Raw genomic sequence first — 18,115 nt, 5'->3', positions numbered from 1 at the left:
TAACGTAACAAATAATAATAAATATTAAGAAGGGAGAGACCTGAAGAAGAATGGTGAATGCATGGCGGAAAAGGTTAGGGAGTTGGTCCCAGACATGGTAAGGCCATATGGAAAAAAGCACAAAGACAAAAATGGAAGAAGGGGAAAGAGTGAGTAATTATGTCAGGGACAGGAAAGCTGATAAGAATAAAATAGTGTTAGGTAAGTTTCTTCAGGAAACAAGAGAGCAGTAAGTAATACTTCAAAGTCTTTGAATTCCAAAGTGCTTTGCAAACATTCAAGAACCTTCCCAACACGTGATGTGAGGTAGGGAAGTATACTTACCCTCATTTTATAGCTAGGAAAACTGAGACATAGTAATTAATAGGATACAGAAAGTCATTAGCAACATGGGACCAGAATCCAGATTTTTTTGGCTCCAAGTCATATGCATTAACCACAAAGCCGTTCCTTCTTCCCCTCATATAATAAATGATCTGGCCTTCATTTTCAGAGGTGCTGAGCACCCACAGTTCCCATGGACTTCAACAGGACCTGTAGGTGCTCGGCACTTCTAAAAACGAGACCTTGGGTGTTTACCATCTTTACAACAAGCTGAAAAGTGTATTTTCCTGTATGAAGGATTGGGACACTTTAATTTAGGTCTGGTTTAATCTAGAGTGTTTCACTACAATTCTATTGTATACAAAAATAACTAAAATTGAAGCATATCTATATCTTTTAAAACTTAAATAGATATTTTTGCTGAAGATTGGAATGCACTGTCCTGGTGGTTAAAACAGGAGGTGGGATGCAGGGTTCCTAACTTTTTTCTTGACTCTGACACAGTCACTATGTGACTTTTGTCTTTGGAAAATCACTTGAATCAAAATTTTGGCACAAGTGTGATTTTCAGAGGTGCTGAATGCCTGCCGCTCACATGGACTTCAGCTTAGCTACTTATTTAGATGCTTAAATCTGGTTTAGACACCTAAATTTGAAATTTTTGGCACTAATCTCTCTATTGCTCAGGATAATAATACCTCTCTTTTAGGGTTGTTGCAAGATTTAATTGATTAATATTTGTAAAATGTTTTGTGATTGTCCCACAAAAGGTGCTACGTAAGTGAAAAACATTATTGAGTAAAGTAATGTTATTTCGCTGTATTATTATCATGTAGAGGTGAAAAGTGTACTTTTAACAGAGACACCTATGATAAAGCATAATTTTCTCTAGCACAATGAGTAACAGTTATGGGGGTCCCTAAAGGTTTGATTTAAAAAACTCCACAGTTTGGGTGCTTATGAAAAACTTATCTGAACCTCCTGGGTCTGCAAAAGTGTGTGGAAATCTCTCAAGCACAACTGCTCTTGTGAGATTTCAACACTTCTGCAATTTCATTCCTAGCAGAAGTCAAAGCACAGAGGTAAGTCAGAATGGAAGAAAATTAACTAAGCTGTGTTGAACCTTACAAAGTTTTGGTTTGTTTTTTAGCAACGCTTCAGGGTGGGGAGGTTTTTAATATGTTCCATACCAGGTATCCCATCCCTAACAGTAATCGTCCCAATTCAGTAAAGCACTTTGGCATGTGCTTAACTTTAAGACTGTAACTAATTCTGTTGAACAAGGGATTTAAATGTGCTTAAAACTGAGTATGTGCCTAAGCACTTTGCTGAATTAGGGGCCAATACCCACTTCTAGCACGCCTTCCATCCAAAGAGCTCAAAGTATTTTACAGACTTCAAGGAATTAAAGATAACATTTTCAAAGTGGCTAAGTGATTTAAGAACCTAGGTCTCATTTTCAAATGTGAATTAGGCACTTAGGAAACTAACTCCCACTGACTTGCTATGAGATTTAGGCTTTTAAGTGCCTAAATCACTTTTGAAAATGGGATTTAGGCCCCTAAATTACTTAAATGCTTTTGGAAATTTTACCCAGAGTCTCACAAAATGCCTGGGCTATAGGTAGGTAGATATCCCTATTTTACAGATGTATAAACTGAAGCACAGAGACATCAACATGATAAGCCCACTTCAGAAAATGGAGTGATGAAAAGTTCTGTCCCCCTGGACAGAAACATACCCACATTTATTTTTGCATGTGACACATATCAGTAGATACTATGGCAGCAGGTGCTTTATGACAACATAAGAAAGAAACAGTGACTTGCTCAAAGTCACAGAGCAATCCCACAGCAAAGCCAGAAATAGAACCGAGGTTACCTGACACGCAGGCTTGTGCATTAACCAAAAGAACATCTTTCCAACTTGTGAATAACTCTGCCTTCAGCTTTTTAACCTTGCTCTATTCTACTGCTTCCCTCAATTTGTATTTGCAAACTTCTTCTGAGTAAAGTACATTAGCTCATTTACCATCAGTGTCTAGTAGTGTCAAAATTATGTTTTTTTCACAGGATACTGTTCCCAGGTTCTTAAACTTTAGGGAGTTAATTAGATTTGGTGACTGTTATTAATTATTTTAGGTAGAATGGGGCTTCATGCACTTTTAAATGATAAAATACAGTTTCTAATTCTTTTTTTCCAAAGGACAGGAAATTGTTACTATAAATAAAAAAAATCTTCAAACAATTAATTCAAGCAATTATTTCGGACAGTCTTTTTTGTCTAAGCGAAAGTGTTTAAAATTAATTTTAAAGTATTTTTGTAATTTAAAAAACCAACTTAAAAGAAAGGAAATAAGACAACTTCCTACACTCAAACTTTTTATTTTTCTCTTACCAGTCCCTGAAATAGGTTGCAGGCCTCAGAGCCAAGAAAACTATTTTCATCCCTGCCATGCACATGGCAGGATTATTAAACAGGTCTGTTTGTACAACTTTTCATAAGTATTAAATGAGAAAGCAGAGTGGGTGAGAGCAGAAGTGTCCCTCTTCTTCCCTCTCTAAGCACTGACAGCATTTTAAAGGTTCAAGAAGACAAAAATATTCTCTATTTTCTGAGCCACACTAGCCCCAAAAGGCTGTCGGGCAGATTTCAACTGCTCATTGAAGTCAATGGTGCTATGACAATTTATACCAGTTGAGGATTTGCCCTGACTATTGTGATTATGAAGAATGCCAAGCTATTCAGAAGTAATGACAGCCTGCTGTAGCACATCAGAATGCAATAACTCTGTAGCTGACAAAAGTGAAACTCCTTGGAGGCTGAAAATATTAGGCAGATTAGTTCTCCACATCTCTTATATTCCACAACCTACTCAGAGATTCCAAGACCAGAAGGGATGATTGTGGTAATCTAGTCTGGCTTCCTGTACAACACATGCTACACAACTTCCTAAAAATAATTCCTAGAGCATATATTTTAGAAAACATCCAATTTTGATTTAAAAATTGTCAGTGATGGAGACTCCACCACGGCCGTTGGTAAATTGTTCCAATGGTTAATTACTCTCACTGTTAAAAATTTACTTCTTGTTTCCAGTCTGAGTTTGTCTAGCTTCAACTTCCAGCCATTGGATTGTGTTACACCTTTCTTTGCTAGATTGAAGAGCCCATTACTAAATATTTGTTCCCCGTGTAGATACTTACAGATAGAAATCAAGTCAGCCCTTCACCTTTTCTGTGTTAAGATGAATAGATTGAACTCTTTTGAGTCTATCACAATCAGGCATGTTTTCTAATCCTTTAATCATTCTCATGGCTGTTCTCTGAACCCTCTCCAATTTATCATCATCCTCCGTAAATTGTGGGCACCAGAACTGGACACACTATTCCAGCAGCGGTCGTCACACCAGTGCCAAATGTAGAGGTAAATTAACCTCTCTACTCCTACTCAAGATTCCCCAGTTTATGCAGGTCAGGACTGCATTAATTCTTTTGGCCACAGTATCACACTAGGAGCTCATATTCAGCTGATTAGCCACCACAACTCCCAAATCTTTTTCAGAGTCACTGCTTCCCAGGATAGGGATTCCCCCATCCTCTAAGTATGGCCTACATTTTGACTGGATGTAACCATAAAAAAGAGGCTGTTAAGTGTGATATGAAGACATTCCAACAGCAATACTCTCACTGAAAATGTCAAAGAGGGACTTAACAAGGCAGAACCAATATCTCATAGATTCTTTAAAATATATTTAAAATGCAGTTTTTTATGCTTAAAATTGTACATATGGACACTAAAATAGTAAAGTCGCTTTTCATTAAATAAATATACTCTATTCATGCAGATTTCCATACTGCAGTCAAGTAGGAAAGAATTTATATAACTATATTACTATAATATCTTTATGAATAATTTGAGCATTCTCAGTGTATGAATAGTGGGCTATGAACCCAAGGACAATTGTAGTTATTTTTAAAAAGCCCAACCATTTGAAAGTCAGGAAATGTGAAGTTAAGTTTTTAAAAAAAAATTGTAAGTCAAGAAATTAAAACCAACCAATAGTTCAAAATACATACCAGAAACTCTGGAAATATTCAATTAAGAGTCCAATACCAACCTCCAATCTGTCTTCTCATCTTTGCTTATCTTCCTCTTATTGGTGGGAGAACATAAATTGCCATGTGAAGGACATTAAACTTCCCTATTGTGGGTATGAATTATAACAGTGTGACCATTTGTTGTAAAAAACCAAGGTTTTAGCCTGTATTAGGTAAAAGGGGATCTAAGGACTGTTTTATGAGGATGTTTAGGTTATATGGGGCCTTTTAGATTGTAAACTATTTGGGGCAGGAATTGTCATTTACCCTATGTCTGTACAGTGCCTAGCACAACAAGGCCCTGAGCTGGTTGGGCCTGTAGGCAGAACTACAGTAGAAATGTTAAAAAATAAGAAAAATGTCTGTGGCCCATATGCTTAGTTTTCAAAAGGACTGAGTACCAGTAGCTCCCATTAAAATTACTGTGGGATGTTCATTTTCCAACTTTCAGAAACCTAAAAATTAACAAAAAGAAGAGACTGGAAAGAAAACCTAAAGAACATATTGTACAGTGCTGGAGGGCTTCACACAGGCTTTTCAGATTTCATGTTTAAATTCAAAATGTAGTTGCAGAAGACTGTCATGTCTTCACAAAGCATTCTACCTCTTTCTTCCTTTCATTCACTGACAACTCACTTACTGGTTTTATTGAGTCATTAATCTGACAGGCAAAATATGTCACAAGAGTGCCATTTTGCTGCAAATAGCTATTACTACTTATTCCAAGCTGACAAATGAGAATTAAAGCAGGAAGGCTGGTAAACTTAACACCACTTCACTGTCTAAAATGTAACAATTTGTACTATCTTATCTCCAGAAGGTGCTAAATAGTGTAAAATTCATTTTAGAAACATTTGTGGAGCTTTTCCTTTGAATCCACCAAACACCACTCAAAATCTTTACATGCAAAATATGGATTTTCAAAAATTAAACTGATAGTAGCCTGAGAAGTGTCGTCTTGAGTTTTCTTAAAACCAACGTCTTCTATTTATCCACACAACAGGTAAAAGCACATCAGTGACAGTGTAAGTTCCCCCATGCTGCCCTGCAGATGTGCCTCAGTATTAACAAGAGGGGGCAAATTTGGGAGTGAGGGGATGTCCAGGAGCTTTTAGTCCTTGACATATCTGCTGAAATTACCAACGATGATATTGTAGCCAATTGTGACGGAGGGCTTTTGCTATGTGGACATCTATTTACTAGGGACTGGACCGTGACTACCCACTAAGACTGCAGCATTGCTATCAGACAGAAACAACTTTTGGTCACTATTGACCTGGGCTAAATTTGAAATTGTGATTTAGCAGTGAAAGGATCTGTATACCATTGCTAGATGTAGTGTTCAGTTATGTGTGCATGTGGTAGAAGGAAGGAGGGATGTGTCATTAAATCAGTCAGACTTTTTCTATTTAAAATGAAATCAGTCATTCAGGCTGTTTCTTTTCTGCTCTGGCTGCCAATATCTAATCTAAGTATTTCCCAAAGGAGCACTAGGCACCAAATAAATATGTAAAAACATTTTCTTTCCAAAAATAGGACCTAGACTTTTCACTCTGCATCACCTCACATCATGTTGGTTGTTGTTGTCTGGAAACTGAGGCTAAGCCATTTTTTATAGCTCCACTACTGGAAGGCTTGACTATACAGAAGGGTCTTACATTGTGTCCTAAAGGTAGTAAGGTTTGGGCTCACCCTAATCTTCGTTGGCAGGGAATACTGCAGCTCGGGGCCCTTCACTGAGAACGCCCTGCTTCCAGCACTTGAATTTCACCTTTGGGACATCCAGCTGCGGTGTCCTTCATTGTCAGAGTTATCCCTTATCTCACAGAATCAGTGCTGATCTCTGAGACAGATCAGACTTAGATCCTTCGGGCATTCAAAGATAGGACAACGCCTTGAATAGAATATTGAATTGGCAGGTAAGAGGGCAGAATGTGAAGCAGAAGACCCTCCCCAGACAGGAATTTACAGAGGTGACCAGCAATGGACTGAGGTGTTCACTGCTGGCTTTCCCTATCAAGAAGGATATGGGTCTATTTGCAGGTGATGGTACAATTTGTCAGGAAATTCACATAATCAGGTGTTCTCACCCCACCACCAGGGAATTCAGTCTTTTTTTTTTATTTTATAAAACATCTGAGGTGAAGGGTTCACAGTTGTTGACACTGCTCTTTGGCAGAATTTCCCAACTTTCGAGTTGTCTGAGGGAGAAACAAGACAGTCAGTGTGGTGTTCCTCATTTGATAGATCACAGCGTATCCTGTCAGAAATCTGGACACATCAGCCATCCCCATTCCTGAGGCCAGGGTCAAGTCTGGCAGATAGTGTATGCTGCATCCTCTGAGTAGCAAATGAGGATGCCTCCATTTAGATATCCTCACTCTGTCCCCATCTTGGATGGAGCCATCTTGGATGTCAGGAAGTGTATTTCTCAATATTAGAGTGAGAGCATAATAGGAACAACCGCCAGATAGGTAGTACTCCATTTGATAATCTGCCTTCCAGCATCATCAAAACTATTCATTGCATCCTACATACAGAAGTCCTGCTCTTGCAACCAGCTAATGCTTGTTCATGTTAGGGTATGTCACACTGCAATTAAAAACCCGCGACTGGCCTATGCCAGCTGACTCAGGCTCATGGGGCTTGGGTTAAAAGGCTGTTTAATTACAGTGTAGATGTTAAAGCTCAGACTGGAACCTGGGATGGGAGGATCCCACACTCCAGCGTGGTCCGGAACAGCTACACTGCAATTAAACAATCCCTTAGCTCAAACCCCGTAAACCCCAGTCACCTGGCATGGGCCAGCTGTGGGTTTTTAAATGCAGTGCAGACAGACCCTTAGAGTCTCAGTCCTACCCATTGCTAAACCCTAGCCTCCTCCAGTAAAAGCGGCAAGATTAAATGGGTGTTATTTGGCTACAGATAGTCTTGTTTCATGATTAAACCCACTTCCACATACTTCCTTCTATAATTATTGATATTACAATCCTGTATCTTTTATACTACATATGTGAAACTTAAAATATTAGATTTCTTTAAATATATAACAGAACAAAGGTGTTCATATGGAGTTTGGATTTCATCCAATGTGTTACTAGTGCCCTCTATATAATAATTATAAGGGTGGTTATTTTTCCTAGTGATGACTGGAAGAATAGTTTTTCTATATTTATGGTATTGTAAGAGGTTTTCAGAAATAGCTGGACACTCCAAGTCAGATGGATTATTATTAATTACCAAAAGAGATCATTATTATGGCTGATCTGTATTCTGACTCATTCTGTTTCTTCTATGTATAGCTGAGTGTTACTTTTACCACAGACCTCCACAGAGAGAAAAAGAATTGTACCTACTTGTGAAATAACAGTGGGTAGAAATCACACACCAGACTGGATTAAGCAACAGACTAAAGGACATGCTACATCTGGGCTCAAATCTCAAGTGAATTTATCCACTCAAATTCACATCCCAGAGGATATGTCTACACTTCAATAAAACACCTGCAGCTGTCCTGGGTCAACTGACTGGGGCTTGGACTGCGGGGCTATAAAATTGTAGTGTAGACGTTCAAGCTCAAGCTGGAGCCTGGGCTCTGGGACCCTCCCCCTCATGGGATCTCAGAACCCAGGTTCCAGTCCAAACCCGAATGTCTATGCTGCAATTTTATAGCCCCACAGCCCAAGCCCCACAGGCTGGAGTCAGCTGACCCAGGTAAGCTGCGGGTGTTTTACTGCAGTGCAGACATATGCAATGTGACCCCACTCTTTCATTCCATTCGGTATTCAGAGTTTGACTTCCGCTTAACCAACATCCTATGCAGCTATAGTTCTAGGACTGGGGGTGGTAAATAAAAGACAATTCAATTTTTCAATTTTTACCATCTCCCAGGAAAGTGCTGGAGCTATTCCCAAAACGTGGCAAACAATTAATGGGAACAGTGTATGGTTTTCACTCTTTCTGGTCCTGATTTCAGCAAAACATTGCTGTTTTTGTGTATAAAACGTTTAAAATAAATTCACATATTTTAGTCCCAAAGGGGAAAGTTTAACAAAAGTACAGGCATCTGAAAATGACCCTTTAGAATTGAGATACATATGCATCTTTTGTTAACAGCTCTGCTACGTGCTTCATCAATAACTATTTCTATAGCAGTAGGCACTTTACAGACATGCAGAAAGACATATACCAGGGATGGCCAAAGTTACTGACTCTCTGAGCTGCATTCAACAATCTTCAGAAGTTTGAGAGCTGGGGCATGCCTGCCAGGCCTTAGGGTTTAAGCCCTGTGGCGGGGCTCGGGGCTTCTGCCCCGCAGGGCATGCCTGCCAGGGCTCAGGGCTACTGCCCCATGGGGCACATCTGCTGAAGCCCCAAACTCTGGCAGGTGCCTCCCACAGGGCAGAAGCCCCGAGACTCCCTCCCTGCAGTGCTGAAGCCCCGGCAGATGCGCCCCATAGGGCAGAAGCCCTGAGCCCTGGCAGGTGCCTCCTACGGGGCAGAAGTCTCTAGCCCCACCACCCCGCCACGGGGCTAAAGCCCCGAACTCCCCACCCTTGTCTGGTAGGTGGAGAATGTGGGGGTGTAGAGGGCTCCACGAGCTGCACTTTAATTGTAAAAGAGCCACATGTGTCTCCCAAGCCACAGTTTGGCCACCTCTGACATATACCAACCACAAAGAATATATAGAAAAGGGTCTGATTTTGCAACCCTTACTCACACAAGTAGGCCTATTGACTCCAAAGAATTGAGTAAGACTCTATAGGCCTGGTGGACCCTTACACCCAGTGGTGTGAGGTGCTGAGACCTCTCAATTGAAGGGCTCAATGGGGCTTGAGTGCAATCAGCATCTCACAGGAAATGCTCAGCACCATGCAGAACTGGGCTGTAGGCAGGAAGCACACAGACAAAGAATGTGGGGTCAGAAGAATCAAAGAGACTTTTATTATTTCCCTATTTGCATGAGACAGGATTTTTTCCTTCCCAGAGAAATTGCATCTGGATGTTTTCAGTTTTAATCAAAACAAATTCACAATTCTAATATTACAATATACCAAGTTAAATTCCTAAGTGCAGTGTCACTTAAAACCTTTTTTGAAGCAGGAACGAATTAATCTGCACGGAGAGCATTTCATTTTTAAACTTCATGCAGGAACATGGTTTAACTATAAATCCAACAGTTTGGAGCTTTTTTTTTTAAGGGACTCAAAAGGTCAAACAAACTGAAGTCTTACTTTGTGTTTAATAGTAAAAATTACTTACTTCATAGCCTTTTAATGAAGTCTTATTTCTATCAACAGTAACTAAAAATGCTATTCTAAGGATTAACAAGTCAATGAACTATATTAGATTTCATCAGCTATATATTTGCAATAGCAAACCACACAGGAACTGTATATGGCATCTGAAAAAAATTAAAAAGCACTTCCTTCTTCAAACACACAATCCTATATGTGATTCAAAGTATCCTATTTTGGACATGATAGCAAAATTCCAAGGATCTGTGAGCCAAGAAGAAATTTTTAGTCTATACCAGAAATAGCATGCTGAGTAGTGGTGCTTTGGGCTGCAACCGTGGAAAGTAACTAAAGCGGAGGATTGAAAGTCAGAAAATGCAGGTTTAAATGTTCAGAACTGGATGCCTAAGATCAGGCATCTGACTCCTTACTTAGGCATACACAGAGTATGCCTACACTGGAAATGGAAGGTGTAATTGCCAATTGGAGTAGACATATCTGTGCTAACCAGAGTGATGCAAGTGACCAGAGGAGCTAGCTGCCTAAATATGTATCTACAGTCTTGGGATGAGATTGTTGTCCAGGCAGAACCCGTTCTGCCACTTGCACCACCACACTTGAACTTCTGTTTTTAGTGCTTTGACTTGATCAGAGCAAGCATAGATATGTCTCCTCGAGCAGGAAATTACACCTTCCATTTCCAGTGTAGATATATCTAAAGGGACATGGCTTGATTTTCAGAGATAATGAGTGACCAAAATTCCCATTTAATTTACTGTGGGGCAAGTTTTCACACTCTGATTTTGGGTGCTTCAGATTTTGGGTACTAAACTTTAGACACATAGGTCCAGATTTTTAAAGATGTTTAGGTGTTGCTCTGCTCAGCATTGTAAAACCTAAGTGATTTAGGCAGCTAAATCTCATTTTCTAAAATGACTTAGGCATGTAAGAGTCTACATCCCATTGACTTTCAATGAGACTTAGGAGCCAAAGTGCCTAAACCCCTTTCGAAAATGGGATTTAGACTAGAAGGAGCTTGCAAGCCTTTTGCTAATAGCTTTTGGGTCCAATGCAAAGAATATTATCAACCAACTTTTTTTTTAAGTGAAAGTCTGTAGCCCTTTTTCTTTTAAAGAGAGCCTGATAAATTTAAACCAATGTAAAATAATGCAAACAAATTGGGCACCTAGAAAATGGTGAACATACAATTAATGGCTATTTGTGAAACTTTTGGTTCAAGTGACAGGAATATTGTGGCAGAAGCAGAGACAGTATTCAATTTTCCAGAGCGGCTTTCAACCTGCTTAACCATACTTTCTTTTTCTGCCTCATTCATTACATACCTTCCAACTTCTGCAACAAATGAGGCAGGGGTCTGACAGCCAACAACCTTATTCGCTACATAGCCCTGATTTATTCCCAGAACATTGTCCATCCTGTGTAGTTCATGAGGAAGAATTCCTGTAGAAAAATAGTATGTGATCATATAATTAAAGACTGTACCATAATGCATACAACTGGACTGAATTAAGATTGCTGAGCAACTTTAATTCTGACATTTCCTAACTCTTGGGGACTTGACTTTGCAACCTTAAAGTCCTTTTATTGTAGTTTTTTTTTTAAATGTAATTTCCTCATTTAAAAAAACCAACAAATTCCTTCATATGGAAGCATATTGATCCCCAATTGTGTCATCTGCAGGATTGGAACCCTTAGATCTACAGCACTGACCTCTACTAATTGAGCTAATAGAGTGAGTGGTAGCAGTAGTGAGTTGTTATCCTCTATGTGGACCAGTCATTAGATGGGGAATGAAACAGGTTACCAATGAATTTCACAGCTATTTGCTGATAGCAGAGCAATGACTGATGACTCCTGGGATCAATCCTAGGTTTTCTAGGGGAGGGTGCTGTATGGTTATAGGACATGTTGCCCCGTGACTTCTCCATCTATCCACCATATCCATCCCAGCTGCTATTTGCCCTCCTCCCCTGTGCTCCTATACATCCTGCCACACTCCCCAATTCCTGTCCTCCACCTCTGTTTCTATCCAACTGCCCAAACACCCAGGCTCCTGCTCTCCTATCCAAACTCCCTCACCCCATCTCCTGCTCCCTTCCATCTCTGCTCTGATCCAACCCCTCATCCCTCCAGTTCCTGTTCACCTCCCCCCTTTCGCTCCCCTCAACTCTGAGCCACCACTTCTTTCCACCTTTCCCCATTCCTCACCCCTCTGCACTCCAACGTGGCTGCTTCCTCCTCCTCCACGCTGCCCGAATGCCAAAAGGCAGACCATTGAGTGCACCGGAGAGAATCTGCTTCTTTTCATTCTGGTGCCTGGGACCACAGTGGCCTGCAGTAGCTGGAAACAGCAATTGCAGGGAAAACCTTGCACATCCCCTGCATCCCTGGGATGGAGCATGCCCAGTACAGATGGAATCTTTGGAGAATTTAGCTGTCAAACTCTAACAGGAATTAACTGAACAAACATGATAAAATAGCAAGGGTATTAGTTTAATAAATTACTTTTAATTATTTTTGATAATAGGACCAAATCCTGAGGTCTTTGCCTAATTTGTACTCAGGCAAAACTCCTCTTAAAGCCTATTAAACTGCTGTTAAAGTGGGAGTTTACCTGAGTAAAGAACTAAAAAAGACAGAGGACTAAATTTTGCTCTGATTTAAACAATTTTCAATCTGGAGCACACTGTGGAAGCCAACATTGTTACTCTGGATTTACACTGTTGTAAGTAAAAGCATAATATGGTCCTCAGTAAGGATTTAGGATTTGTCCCAATATTTAGACTTATTGTGCAGAAGTGAAACATGCTGTCACTCCTTCAAACGCTAATCCTAAACTTTTAGTGCTTCCTGTGATCTTGAATTAATATACGACCAGGCATTTTTTAAAAATTATTTGTCTCTCTCTTATCTGTTCTTTCCCAGAATGGCCTTTGCCACATAACTACCCCATTGCAAGCTCCTCAGTAGTTCAGTCCTGTCATTATAAAGACTGATGCAATGCTATTCACTGATTGAAGTGATATAAGGCCACTCCATTTCACCTATATGTACAATACAGTTCCTGCAGAACTTCTGATTTTTTCCACCTTCTTTTCTATTTTAGGACAATGGTGTGCAGTAAGACAGGCAGCAACCAGCAGAGTGTGAAAGCTATCGTTAACATTGAAAATGATCCCTCTCCAAGTGGCAGATACAATGCATTTTGTGTGAAAGATGAAGGTCAGCATTGATATATCATTGAAACAATGTACTGTCACTACTGTCTTAATAGGAGCAATGATGGGAAATTTTACAAAATAAATTCTGATAGCATGTCTCCACTAAGTGAAGAAACTATTGCAAGGACATGAGTTTCATGAAATGGTAGTCAAACTTGTTCTTGCAAGAGTTTAGCAGGTTCACACAGCAACAAGGTGTCTGATAGAACCATTTTGGTGTTCACATAGCACAACTTACAACCTGAGTTGAGCAATTATTTTTGTCCACAACTTTTTTCTGCAAAAAAACTCAGATTCAGCAACACAAACATTTCACAAAATAGTGTCAGATTTGCTGAATTGTTCATATAAAAAAACCAAAAAAACAAAAAATCTGAAAAGAATCAGAACGTTTAATTACATTTTCAAAATTAAATGTTTTGATTTTTTAGTTCCTTTAGAAATTTCCTACTAACTTATTTTAAAATTTTAAAAACACACAACATTTTTAAACTTGATTTTCTTGAAAATTTCAAAACATTTTTTCAGTTTGACCCAAAATGATTCCCCCCAATTTTTTGAAATTACCCATGAACCAAAAAAATCATTATTCAAACAGCTCTCGTTTCAACTATGGTTGCACCAATACATTCTGGGATTCCAGAAGCACTGACAGTGCTCAGCTTTGTTGTTGGGAGCAGGGGTTTTTGGATAATTTCCCAACACAAAACATTGTATTGTGGGTTGGAGTTACTAAGAAGAAATCATCCAATACTACATAGCTAAAGATCTCATTTCAGGTATTGCAACTAACCAGTACAACCAATATTTGTGAAACTTGTAATATTGTGTGTTGGCATGAGGTGTTGCATGCGTCTTATGATTACACGGTATGCCAGTCAGTTTGTTTCAACACTTTTGTCAAGTATTGACCAGGCCTTTGGGGACTCTGGATGTCACGGTTCATTCTGAATGTGAAACTAAAGTACTGTGCTAGAATTTAACCTCAACTGTAGGAACTCAGATCCAAGGGCCCACCAGTAAAGATGCATTATGAGAAAAATACTGTTATCATACTTTTAAAAGCCACTTTCCTGTATGGAAATTCAATCTCATTTTCAGCAGAAGGCTGAACTGGTTAAACTTAGGCATTCAAATTCTGTGCAACTGAGAATCACATTGGCCTTTAGTGCTACTGGAAGTCTTTGGCAGATAGGGAGTCAGTATTCTGAACTCAGTGTTTGGAATTAAATCTAGCTTCTGTGTTCCTCATTCAGACAAAAAAACTGAGGGACAAATTGTGCTCTCAGATACACCCTGTACTTCCAGACTAACTCCATGGATATCAGTGGAGTTTCTCCAGACGTACGCTTGTGTAACAGAATAGTTTGGACGTGAGAATTTTTATGTAAAATATAGACTGTTCAGTTGAGATGATGGAACAGTGGGGATGATTTGTTAATCCCACAGTGTGTTTTTGTGTCCCACTTCAAAGAAGGGTAGAGATAGGTGGATGATGTTGACTGACACAGTACTTGAAAAATAGTAAAATCACACAGCCATTTAGGGTTTTTAACAAGTCTTTAGTCAAGCCTGTGAATATAATATGACATGAAAATATCATGCTGAAGTGACAGAAAGTGTGCAGCATATTTGATCTATTGTTAGACAATCAAATATTCCAACATTTGACCTGAAAAGGACCAGTTTTATATCTATTCAATATACTGCTGCAAAGATCACTGTGCTAGTTCATCACTTTGACCATGACACTCCTGTCTTTGAGTCCCTCCACTGGCTCCACCTTCTCAATTGCATCAAACACAAACTACTTGTCTTCACTTTCAAGGCCCTCCGCAGCCTATCCCCAAACTTTCCCATCATTTCTCATGCATTATCACAATGTCACCTTTTGCCTGCTGCTCTGCCAGTAATGCCATTTTCATCGCCCAATTGTTACATTTTCAAACAAGCACCTTTCTCTTATGCTGCCTGTCACACGAGAGATGTTCCCATAAATATCCACCCAACCATCTCATCATCCTTCTTCAAACCCCTCTTTAAAACTCTCCCTTGCTGTGGGGCCTCTCAAAACTGGACAATGGTTAAGTAGCTAGTGTGTTGAAACCACTGCCTATCATGCTGGCCAGTATTGGCTTATTGTTTCCTTGTGCGCTGCCTGCCTGTTTCCGCCTGTTGTCCCTTATCTTATTCTTAAATTGTAAGCTCTTTGGGGCAGAGGCCATATTTGTTTTGCATTTGTAGAGTGCTTAGTGTAATGGGGTCCTGGGTGACTGGGGCTCCTAGGCCTTATTGCAATACAAATGCATCATAAAAATAATTTTTCAAAACATGGAAAAAATTGTTTTAGGCCAATGTGAAATTGCACAATTTAAAACTGGGGGAAATTAAATATTAATAAAGAAGAAACAATTTATGAGCAGCTCATTTGGGTCATGGCAGGGAAACTCCTGAAGAGAGAAAGGGCTGACCATACCAACACACTTATCTTATAGTATTTAATTGAGAAATGTTTCCAGATAACCACAAGGTACCCTCATGTTTAACTATTCAACAGATATTGTATAAACAGTTTATGTTTTAACAAGATCTCTTAACTAAAGGTTGGCTGGTGAGGAGACTTGAGCCGCTGCATGACAAAACGTACCACTTGGCTTGTTGCCCGTGAAGTTCTTGTAAAAAAGCTGCAGCCTTTTCACCCATAACACCCTTTGTGAAGTACATTTTTAGCATAAAACATGGCTGCTAAGTGTATTTCTGCATAACAGCAGTATGTATCCAATCACTGTTTCAGTTTGTTGCTAACATTCTAATGCTTATATGATTTTTTAAAGGTATTTCTTCTTCCTTTTTGAAAAAATGATTTTAATATAATATGTTTGCTATGGGAGAATTACAAAAAAATACTAAAAGAGAAATCGTGATCCTATTAAAATAGGACAAAAGCCCATTGACTTCAATCAGTTTAATATTCGGCTCTAGCCTGTGGAGCCCTCTCTTTGATATCCCATCCTGAATATACTTGATGCAAAGAGTTGCCTATAGCTGAGTTTGGTTTTCTGTGCATTGACGCCCACTAATCCTCATCCCTGTGTTATTTTGTGTTTTATTTAACACTAGGCCCAAACATATATGGTCCGATTCTTTTCTCACTTACGCTGGTGTAACTCAGAAGTAACTCCGCTGAATTCACTGGAGTTAGAATGGTGGGTAACTGGTGTAAAATGAGAGGCGCCAATGTGGACACAAGAACTAATGGATATAAACTGGCCATCAGGAAGTTTAGACTTGAAATTAGAAGCCGGATTCTAACCATCAGAGGAGTGAAGTTCTGGAACAGCCTTCCAAGGGGAGCAGTGGAGCCAAAAACCCAGCTGGCCTCAAAACTGAGCTTGATAAATTTATGGAGGGGATGGTATGATGGGACAGCCTAGTTTGGCAATTGACTGATCTTTAACTACTGGTGGTAGATATGCCAATGGCCTATGAAGGGATGTTAGATGGGGTGGATTCTGAGTTATTACAGAGAATTCTTTCTTGGGTGTCTCACTGGTGAGTCTTGCCCACATGCTCCGGGTTTAATTGATCGCCATATTTGGGGTCGGGAAGGAATTTTTCTCCAGGGCAGATTGGCAAAGGCTCTGGGGGTTTTTCGCCTTCCTCTGTAGGATGGGGAACGGGTCACTTGCTGGTGGATTCTCTGTACCTTAAAGTTTTTAAATCATGATCTGAAGGCTTTAATAACTCAGTCACAGGTTAGGGGTCTGTTACAGGAATGGATGGGGTGAGGTTCTGTGGCCTGCATTGTGCAGGAGGTCAGACTAAATGATCATATTGGTCCCTTCTGACCTTAGATTCTATGAGTCTATGAGGAGAATGAAGTTTGTAAGGTACAGGACCTCAGTGCCCACTGACATCAATGAAAGTTGAGGGCTTTCTGTCCTCACAGAAGGCACTCAGCACTTGGCAGGACTGGACACCTAAAGTGTAAGATGGGACTGTATCTTTTATTTGCATGTAAAGCATTATGCACATGGATGATCCCGTATAAATAATAATAGTATTAAGTAACTGAATTGTTGCTGAAAGAATATCCTAGATTTCAAAAACGGCAGTTTCATCCCAGGAGAGTAAAAACCCTATATTAATTATTGATTATTATATTAATATTATACAAATATGCTAGGTCTCTCACAGTGACAACTATAAATATGACCCCAGACCACCTGTTTTGCACAGTTTTGCCAAAATGACTAACTACAGGTCTAAATCCTTCAATTGTTTTACTTTTCACTGAACTATTAACTCACTTGTTAGAGAAATATCATCATCACCTTTAATCAACAGGATTTCAATACTGTTGAGGCAATGTAATGATTAACGTGAAATGAATGAATGTGGCAGAATTTTAAGCAAAGCTCAACCTTTATGTATTAAAATAAAATCTTTTAAAATAATGAATGCAGTTTCCAACTCTTAATGCTGCACAAAGCGCACCTGATAGCATCACAGCAGATTCCAGTGTAAATTATTCCAAAATTTCCTTCTACAGCTCTGATCCTGCATTCACTTATACATGTGCAAGTTCAATAGGCCTGCTCACGGGCATGAAGTTTAGCCCATGTACAAGCATGTATTTGCAGGATTGAGGCCTAAGGACCTAGTGCCCCATTCCTTGCACACTGAAGGCTCCTAATGGACTCAATAATAACAGTGTTCTCTAAAATCCAGGAGGAGTTTTTGAGTGTAGAAGTAATCCAGAATCAATCATTTAAAGTTAAAATTTTCTGAATCCGCACCTTTCCTTCTGCATTTCTAGAATTCAGATCTGTTATAGTGCACACAGAAGTCAGATGGCAATCTTTGACACTGGAGGTTATGTTTTACCAGGGAGATATGCAGCTGAAATATTTTGAGAATGCTGTGGGTACAGCTGCAGTTTTCACAGCACAGGGAGCTATATCTAATCACTGTGGCATTCTCTGTCAAAAAGACCCCTGTATGGAATGATAAAGACTAATGTTGTAATAGTTTGAGATTTACTGCAGCTCTGAATGCAAAATATATTTATGTGTATCTGCAGATAGACCCAAAAGTAAATTTTAAATAATTACAAAAATAGATGTTAATGCAAGGAAAAATAATATATTATAATGGCTGGAATGGGAAAGAGAAGAAAAGCCAAGAAGAGACAGAAGAGGAAAAACTTACC

The 18,115-nt window shown here is 39.4% G+C and overlaps 1 protein-coding gene across 1 annotated transcript in view; it reads left to right on the top strand.

Moving 5' to 3' along the window:
* SUSD5 (sushi domain containing 5) overlaps window positions 1-18,115 on the top strand; it is a 58,205-nt gene that overhangs the window by 11,684 nt on the left and 28,406 nt on the right. Inside the window, exon 3 of the mRNA XM_067560883.1 lies at window positions 12,789-12,904. Within this exon, the coding sequence (XP_067416984.1) occupies window positions 12,789-12,904 (116 nt within the window). The remainder of the gene's footprint in view (window positions 1-12,788; window positions 12,905-18,115) is intronic.

Source organism: Emydura macquarii, unplaced genomic scaffold, assembly GCF_026122565.2.
Source record: "Emydura macquarii macquarii isolate MOO-44397 ecotype Brisbane River unplaced genomic scaffold, CSIRO-AGI_Emac_v2 contig_2321, whole genome shotgun sequence".
Taxonomy (NCBI): Eukaryota; Metazoa; Chordata; order Testudines; family Chelidae; genus Emydura; species Emydura macquarii.
This window is presented reverse-complemented; position numbering and strand designations above follow the sequence as displayed.